Source organism: Drosophila sulfurigaster, chromosome 2R, assembly GCF_023558435.1.
Source record: "Drosophila sulfurigaster albostrigata strain 15112-1811.04 chromosome 2R, ASM2355843v2, whole genome shotgun sequence".
Taxonomy (NCBI): Eukaryota; Metazoa; Arthropoda; class Insecta; order Diptera; family Drosophilidae; genus Drosophila; species Drosophila sulfurigaster.
In genome coordinates this window covers 14,451,231-14,460,915 of record NC_084882.1, presented here as the reverse complement: position 1 = coordinate 14,460,915, position 9,685 = coordinate 14,451,231, and the positions used below count along the sequence as shown (strand labels likewise).

At 41.2% G+C, this 9,685-nt stretch overlaps 1 protein-coding gene across 1 annotated transcript; it reads right to left on the bottom strand.

Moving 5' to 3' along the window:
- Nucleotides 1-2,293: 2,293 nt before the first annotated feature.
- LOC133839155 (uncharacterized) lies at nucleotides 2,294-3,427 on the bottom strand. The gene is made up of 2 exons (XM_062270510.1): nucleotides 3,286-3,427; nucleotides 2,294-3,215 (listed from the first exon to the last, which is right to left on the bottom strand). The coding sequence occupies exons 1-2, from the start codon at nucleotides 3,298-3,300 to the stop codon at nucleotides 2,370-2,372; spliced, it is 861 nt and encodes a 286-aa protein (XP_062126494.1). The 5' UTR covers nucleotides 3,301-3,427; the 3' UTR covers nucleotides 2,294-2,369.
- Nucleotides 3,428-9,685: the final 6,258 nt, after the last annotated feature.

The following is a 9,685-nucleotide window of genomic DNA, read 5'->3' as shown; positions in this document are numbered from 1 at the left end:
AGGGCAGACAGAGAGAGCGAGTGGGAGAGAGAGAGCGAAAACAGGGTGTGGCCAATGCGGAGTTGCAGCTGATTAGCATATTACATAATAGGAAACGCTTGAAAGCGAACAGCAGTTAGATATGCGACAGGTGAAGGGAGCGAGAGGGCAAAACTATGAAAATTCGCAAATATTAAGGTACATACAAGTACACTGGGAAAAAAGTATAGTATAGACGAATAGGGACACCCTTTTTGCACTGTATGGATTCTATTTCAGGCTGCTGGCTTATTTACGTGTGTATGGTATGCGTGTGAATGTGGGCGTAATTGCAGACACGCCCACTATTAAAACTTGGGGCATATTTATGCAACACTCTCGACACTGTGTAAAAAAAAAACTATAAAATGCGCAACCAGCAGCAACAGCAACACAAATAACAACAACAGTTGCTACAACAACTGAATCCAAAGGCGGCAAGTAACGGTCACGTTTGTGTTTACAGCAATGTGCATAAATTCAAATGTGTGTGAGTGCCACACACATCACACATACACACACACAAGTGTGCCACGTTGTTTATTAAGTTTATGCTTAATACACTTGCACACAAATGCATGCATACTTGTGTGTGTATTATGCTTGTTATTTTATGCAAATGGAATGTCAATGTAGATCAACCAACCCCTTGGAGCGACCTTGTGGCACAGTATGGTTAGTTGAGCGTTCGAGTCGAGTATTGAGTATACGACGTGTGTGTGTGTGGCATTGCTGATGCACTGTAATTAACCGCTTAATTTGATTAAATAGTTGACCTGACACGTTTTAATGCAGCGTGCATTGCAACGCCCAATTAAACTGCTGACTGACTGAATGCTGGCCATTTGTTTAGGGCTTTTGTGTCTATGTAGTTCGCTTGACTTGCCTTACTCGTCGTACCTTTAACGGTGCACCATGAAAGCAAAGGAAAAAGAAAACGAAAACGAAAAAGAGCAGAAAACTGAAATAAGTGTAGCTATAAAACAACAGCAAGCAACTGCAACAACAGCGGCAACAGTGGCACGACTATAAAAGGCATAACACGTAACACTGAACGTTCTTCTCTGCAGTTCAGAGAGCGAAAAGAGCGGAAGGCGGGACCTAGCATACACACACATACACACAGGAAACACAGCCAGCCAAGGGCATATGAATGGGGCATTTTATGCAGTCAAAAAGTAGTTTACACGTTGTTGCACAATTTATGTTTGTGCAACACGTAAGACTGTGCCACCAGACGCAAGCCTGCAGAGATAAATGCGCACAGACACAGACAGACACATATGAACAACTATATAAACACATATGTACGTATGCCAGACAGCCTCTTATGTCTATGTTACGTTTGTCAAATGCGTACATTGTTTTTTCTTTCTTTTGCCACCTTTGACGACTCCTTCAACAATGGGGCGAAACCTTAACAAATATTTCTCAATGGTGCAACAATTTGAGCAATTTACTCGATTTTGTAGCAACACATAGCATAAGTTTCAAATTCAAAGAAATTTAAGCTGAACTTTTATCGACAAGTTTCTTTTCGAACTTTTTTCATAAATGTTCAACAGTTAAAGCTTTGGATATCTTGGCATTCAACCACACGTTGTAGTTTACCACGCCCACTTTGTTGCTGTTGCCTTTGCTGTGTGCTGGATTTTTTGGCGGTCTTCCTTGGGCAAACTGAAAAGGCGCACCCTTAAATGCAGCTTGTAATTTTCATTTAATTTTCAGTGTGGTTTTCGCTGTTGGGTCCTCGCTTGCGCCTCAAAATTGCCACCGTGTTGACCCTCAAAAGGGCGGCCATTAAATGTCGCGACTAGCGACTTAAGGCTCAAGAAATTGGCTCTAACCGAATGCCGAGTGCAGAGTGGGGCACTGTGGCAGTGTGGCTGTAATTAGCTGGTCTCTGGTCTGGTCTGATCGCGTGTGTGGCAGTAATCCTTTTGGGTGGGTCAGCAGCGGCCAACGTGCCGAACGAGCTATAAACTAAGCCACTAATTGTGCATTGGTGGGCCAACAACTAGGCTCTCTAGAAGAGTCGCCTTCTTCGCCTTTAATGTGAAGTCTGTTTGAAGCGCGGCCAATGCCAATGCGCTTTTAGTTTTAATTGCTGACGATGAAGAATTTTGCCCAGAGAGAGGGGGGCTACGCCCAGGGGTAAGTGCTTGCTGATAGCAGCTACAAGACGACGCTGAAATGGCGTGCCCCATTAATCACAACGAGAACAACAACTGCAACGAGCTAACATTAAAATTAAATTTGTATTTTATAACAGCGAAATAGAGTCAGAGAAAGAGGGAAAACTAAGAAATACAATTTGGCTAATTTGTTGAGAAACAATGAATGCTCCGCTCCTACTTGGCCTTGTTCACTGGCAAGTAGGTGGCACCAGGCGACGTTGCCGCTGGCGCAACGTAGGCAGCAGGCGCCTCCAGCTCCGAGACAACGGAGCCACCATTGCCATTGCCAATTGAGTCCACACTAATGCCACCCGATCGGCGCTCGTCGATAAGTAGCGGCTGCTGCTGTTGCACCAATTGCTTCGAAGCAAAGTCAAGCACGGGGGCAACGCCGCCATTGTGTGAGATGGAAGAACCGCCCAAGCGGTCGTATTCCTGCTGAATGGTGCGCTGCGCATTGATGGCATCTTCGGGGGTACGATACTTGACAAAGTGCACCTCAGGGCGCTTGGCGCTGACGTGGTTCAGATTCTGCAGCTTGTTGGCCAGACTGGAGAGATCTCCCTGCTTGGTCAGCACATAGATGGCTGTCTGTTGTTCGGCCGCCTGTTTGGCCAGCGACAATGCGGCATTCTCCAGACCCTTGTTCTCGGGCGCACGAATGAAGAGCACACGCAGATTGCGCTTTAGCGAGGCCGCCAAATCGCCGACACTTCTGTTGTCCTCAAAGTCAGCCTCGGGCGCTGAATAAGTAAAGAACTCTTTATTGAACTCTGCGTTGGCATACTCGGGCTGCTGCTGTTGATTGTTGTTGGCGAAGTCCACCGATGAGCCAGTTGAGCTATCGCCCAGCAGTAAGCCACCCGAGACAGAGCCACCAGACAGCTGATTGGAAGACAGCGAGCCTCCAGATAGAGAGCCACTTGTCAACGAGCCGCCAGAAGAAGAGCTGCCAATGCCTGCACCGTAGTTGTAGCCACCCACATCTGCATTGGCGACTGCTGCCAGCAGTGAGAGAACCTGTCAAGAAAAAAGTTCAGTTTAAGGTCGAATGGTATTAAGTGGGCCATTTTTTTAGTATTGAACTTACAATAAATCCGCGCATTTTATGTGTCGCCTTAAAATCCAATTTTTGGCTTGCAATGTCAAAGCTTTGTCACCTTTGCGTGATGGCTGCCTCGAGGTGTGGAAGGCGTATGATGTGGCCCATGCGATTGATGGGCGTTTTTATAACCCGGAGTAATTAACCAAGCCCTATTCGAGCCACAGATTGCGCAGTCCGTGGCCAGCCGCGCGGTTGAGGTTGCCGTTACCATAGCCAACGCTATAGCCATAGCCATCGCTAGTCATATTGGTTATTCGTCCGTCTCATCGTCGAGTATTGAAAATGACGTAAAATGCAAAAGCGACCAACTGTATCCGCCAGCGAATTAGTTTGCATAAATCAAAAACCTATTGCAAATTTCGCTGAATCGAATCAATGAATCGAAATAGAAAATGATAATGGAAATGGAAATGCAGATACCAACAACAGTTGGAATTGTCATTGTGTGGCCAAAAAAAACGAAAATAAAACAGTAAAGCTACAGTTGAGTGTGCTCGACTGTGAGATATCCGCTACCCATGTTGAACAAAAGCAAAACATATTGGTAATTATTTTTAAAATACACCATTTCAATATACCGCTAAAATACTATAATATACAAAAATTTATATTTGCTATATTGATATAATATAATTTTTTTTAATATTATTATTTATATAATGTGCAAAATATACCAGATTGTCAGCCAAAACAACTAAGAATCGTAGTAAGCAGGCGTCCATACAAAGCAGAAATAAAAAACTATTGTTATTATTATTATACCAAATCGTTTCCAAATAACGTTTTCGATTTTTACCGATTTTAGGGAGCTGAAGTTTGCGTGGCAAAAATTGCAAACAAACTTGAACTGCGTGAAAACAAAAAAAGTACTGAAGAGTATAGATCTATCTCTAATATTCTCTATTCATACAGTCGGACATGGCTATGTCGTTTCGGTTGTTGACGATGACGATCACGAATATATATTCTTTATTGAGTCTTAGATGCCTCCTTCTGTCTGTTCCATTCGTTTCCTAGAAACACAAAGTTATAATACCCATCTACCCTATGGGCAGCGGGTATAAAAAAACTCATAGGCTACCGATGTGGGGCAATGCCAAAAGCCATCATCGATGCTACAGCATTTTGGAATTTGGCTCGGTTAGCCCTAAAAATTTGCATTGTTGGTCAGATTGTGGCAGCATAATTAATTAGTTATAAACAGTAACATTTAATGTAAACTCTAAACGCAGCAGCATATATGTATATTATATGCATACACAAATACGCGCAACAGCCATTGATTCGTAAATTGAAATGTAATGAATACCTGCTAAATATTTTATAATGAAAGTCATCGATTATTGTCACAACACACAAACTCACAGAGAGACAGACAGACGGACAGTGGGAAATGCCTGTCATGGACCACAAATCAATGACCTGCCAAACAGTTTCGTTAGCTTTTTACCACTGTAACCGTATCAATATCTGTGTATTTGTCATTTGAACAAATCAGATAACATTGCCATTTCGTAAAATTACAAACAGGGAAAAAAACAAAACAAAATATAATGTGTAATAAAAAAAGACAGCCACAAACAAAGAGCGTATTTATGCAAATTAATAAGCGCCGCTTGCGGCATTTAATAGTTTAGCATCATTTCAGCTTATTATACCCATTGTCTATTGAAACTATTCAAACGGGTATAATGCAGTATGGTAAAAAAATATATATGTTGTCATATCGCGAAACGAGTTATTATCGTTGATTAATCCACGGGGTATTTCTCAGTCAGTCGATATACAGTATTGATTTTGAATTTAATTAATGCTAAACTATAAGCTAATATATTAAAGCATTTTTTTTCGTTTTTTGCAAAGTAAGGTTTTCCGTCTCATTCTCGGTTGATTTATTAATGAGTATTAAGTAGATGCTCGTAATATTGAGGGATGAGGCTAATTATAATAGAAAATCTAATTTTCGTATTAACATTTTTGTTGGCGCTCATCTTGTTATTAATATGATTAATAATCAAAAACATTTGTGAAATGTGCAAATAATAAAAACAGTTGAAATGTTGTAAACCTAATTTATTAGCTGATCAATATACAACACATAATCGCATAATTTTTGCATTTATTAATACTTAAATACATACAATATTTCTTAAAAATAGAAAGCGCGAAGTATTTCTCAGTTCACGATATAAATTGTATACTTTTATACAGTTTTATTTAAATGAAATTATCATTGCATAATTGTAGGCATCAGTGTTTATTTGTCCAACAGTGCCTGCTAGCAGTTATCAATTAGCAGTTAATTAAATATTGATAAAAAAAGAGTAAATTATACGGTTAACGCATTTTAAGAATTTCTGCTTACCATATTTACGAGGACGTAAGAAAGGATTGGACTAAATATAAATAGTTAACACGTCATCATTGGCGCTGATGATGCACACCAGCCAGCAAAATCAATAGAAATGCAATTAAGTTAATTACGAGCATATGTGTGTGCTTTAAAACTGAGTATCGAACATAAATATGTACATTGGAGAATGTGCGCAAGGACAGAGCTCGGGAGATACTCGTACCTAGCCTAAGTTCAACAGCAACATGCACGCTCATTCAACAACTGACGATTGACGATAAATGCGCAATTAAGCAAATTATCCCATTGCCGGCCACAGGCAGGCAACTTGAGCAGAGGCAAACAGCCACAACGTAGCAACAAGGAAGCGAACAAAACAACCGCTTATTGCAAAATGCAGGAAATACGAATAGAGCCTGAAGGCAACTGTCAACATGGCATGAAACATGGGAGAGGGGAAATCAATTGATGCAATATTTATTATCCATTAATCAGCTTGTGAATTGTACAAAACGAGAACTCGATATTCATTCAATGCATTCAAGTGGCTTAAATAATTTGCTGCAATCAATGTCTATTTTCTAAATTAATATATTTTTGGAAAATTCAATGGAAATATCGTAAATCGCTTAAAATTATAAATAATACGATATAATTTTATTGCTAAATTTATCCTTAATTGCTAATATAATCGATTTACAATTATCCATTGTTTTTATATAGACCAGCAATGATAATTTTATGAATGGGGCAAATTGAATATTGAAGTATTAATAATGCAGCTGAAATAATTTCGACATTCTATCACACAGCATAAGGTTATGTGCAAATGAGGAAATGAAATTGTGTTCAACCTCGGAGTAAAAGGCTGTTGGGTAATGAGTATTTTGTAATAACTGTCTTCCCCAATTGGGCAAAAGAGTCTATAATGTGGGTATGGTCATGCATATGTGAGTGCTTTAATAGCAATGCAAAATTGTTGAGCTGGCGGTCCCCTCTTTCTGTGTGTTCAGCCGCTGAGCCTTGTCGTGCTGTCTGTCTTTTGCTTCTTGGCACGCGAAAGCACTTTGCAGTGCATAAATTATTCAATGAACCGAAATGCCGCCACGAGACATAAAAAAAGCCTTTGCTGTCAGTGTCAGTTATATTTTCATGTCCATAGACGTTGCTGTTTGCTGTTGTTTCTGCCGTTGTTAACCCCGCGTCGACCTCAGTTGACCGAATTTAAAATCTAAACAATTCGTAGCATACTTTTGTGCGCTCATGCTTAATTTAAATGGTTTGGCATGACTATACTATATGCGAATAGAATGGACATGCGAATTAGCTGAGCTTCCAAAATGTCACGACTATACAATTTGCATTTATACCGTGTGGAAAGAGTATTTGAGAAGCTTGCTTCTTCAGTTAGGCATTGATTTTCGCGATCCATTCAGACATTACAAACTTTGGCATAGAAAAGTTGAGCTGCTAATCTGTTGGTGTTTGGCTTGACCGCCACCCTAACTTGTGGTTAGTTGAACTTCCGGTTTTCGATTACAAAGGTCTTTTAATATAAGAAATTCATGGCATTTGGCACGTAGCTGTTGCTTTCGCTTCTGCTGTTGCTGTCGCCCTTGCCGTTCATTGTCTACGTCGATGCCGTGCGCCCACTTAAGTTGCTTTTCTTGTTTCTCGTGAGGGTCCTTGTTGTTTGGAAAATGGAGTGAATGGGCCTGGCATGGGCCTGGTTACTATATTGAGGCTTTGCTGTGTGTATATTCTCATAGTTTGTTTGTTAGTGTGTGTTCGACTGTGTATGCCGGCTGGCGCTTCTCAGTCATAAATTCCTAAAAGGTTTTGCTGTGATACCATACACTTTGTGTGCCCTGAGCTCATTTGCTTGCGTTCGAAAACTAAATTAAGCAGAAGCCTTTGCGGTCGATAGGCACATAAACTGGCAGCCAATAACAGCAACAGCAACAACGACAGCTACAGCTACAGCGACAACACAGCAACGGACATCGGACAACAGCAGACAGAAGCAGCAGAGACTATACGACATACCAATTAATTAGGCGTATTTCTCAAATTATCGCCTTGGGCATGGTGCTGTGATAAAGCTTTTCATGTCAGCGCCAAGTTAAGATATGCCATATTCGAATTTTATCTTCAGTTTAAAATGTCACGACGAGACAAATAGAGAGATAGCGAGAGAGAGAAATTTCATAACTTGCAAACGGAGTGTATAAATATTTCAAGTCTGTTTCGCCGGAGCCCGCATTTCCGCTTGATTTGCATTGCTTTCCAAGTTTGTTATGTTTTGAACTTGAGCTTCCTGCCACGGCTGCTCCTGATGTTTTCGCTGCGCTGCTGGTTGTTGCTTTTCCTGTGAAAAGTGCGCTGCATAAGGAATTTGATTAAGACAACAAGCACGGCAACTGTAATGCTAACAGCAATAACAACAGCGCTGAAACAGCAACAAGAGCCACGTTGATGATGTTCTAGATGCAGCTGTTGCTGTCGTCATTGGTGCTGCTGCTGCTGCCATTGGTGCGCTGCTGCTGCTGTAGCTGAAGCTGTTGCTGTCATGCTCGTCAACCCATTGCTGTCTAAGGCTTAAGCGGATATTGTGCATTTGTTCTGAATTTTGCCTGGCGTTTGTTTGTGCTCTCAGTTAAACTAGCTTACTGTTGATGTTGATGCTGTCTGCCAGTAACTGGCTTCCATTGCCGTTTGCTGCTGCTGCCGGTGGCTGTTGCTGTAGCTGTAGCTGTTGCATAAGTTCTGCCCAGTGGCATTGTTTGCTGCTTGTGCGTGAGAAAAGCTCTAAGTAACAACAAACCCCACAACAAATTTGGCTCGGTTTGTCCGACTTGCAATATCAGCTATAGTTAATATAGGAAGTTCGTGTGAATCGAGCACTTTGAAACTCTTTATCAGACTCAACTCCCTGTCGCTCTCATTCCGTTAGAGAGGTAAACTACATTTAAAGCCTTACGAAGGTCATTCTCCTGGTATGCCAGGCTAAGGAACTGTAGCGCATTCTGACATCCTTTCAAGCTATTTCGCCCACTTTCTTTCCCCGCCTGCCAACCAACGGCGGAAGGACTTTGAAAGTGGCACACAGACAAATACACACAGTAAATACACTCTACTGATACCTTAGTTGTGTTCCTGGGGCTCCCATCACATCCGTTGGCTCTATCTAGGGCTTTGTTGCTTTTGCTGTTGCTGCAGCTCGAGTTTTTTGCTGTTGCTGCAGTTGAAACGATATAATATTTAAATATAATTTTGCGCAAATTGTTAAGCACTTACTTCTGCATTTGAATAAGCTTTGCAGAAACTCGGCAGTACAAATGATTTAATTGCTTAAATTAGATGGAGGCAGGTGCATTGTCATTGCCGGAAATTTTAAATAATCCAGCAGTTTGTGTGAATGTCGAACTGGCATTACGAGTATATGACTTTCAGGCTTTAAACTAACACAGTTGACAATTGGTTTGCCAGCACATTGCAAGCATTAAACTTTATGGTCTCCACATTATTTTATCAAGTGCCAAGGCACGCACTCTGCGTACGAGTGGGCGAGGATGAAGGGCTGTAAAGATGTCGAGATGTCGGGGTTGCAGAGGTGGCAGGTAATTTCGCAGTCATTTTGCATTTGTAATAAAGCAACACGTCGTCGCAGACGTTGTCGTTGGTGGCTGGCACGCACGGCTGAGGTAATTACGAGGCCGCAGCCGTCGAAATCTCCGTCGAGCAGCTCGAACTCATTTATATGCCGTTCAGGCTTCTTATCAAATATGAAACAAAGTCGTAAAGGATAATTGGACTTACTTGCACAATGTGTGCGAGTGTGTGTGTATGTGTGGCTGCCATTTGAATAATGCAAACTAATCAGCCAGATCCATTCGAAAACAAACTTGGATTCCAGGCATTAACACTTTAAATTCGAAATAACACAAAACATTACTCATACGCCTCAGGTCTCTCAATAGTTGAAGCGAAATTAAATTAAACTCAAGTCAAATTATTTCAACCTAATGGCCC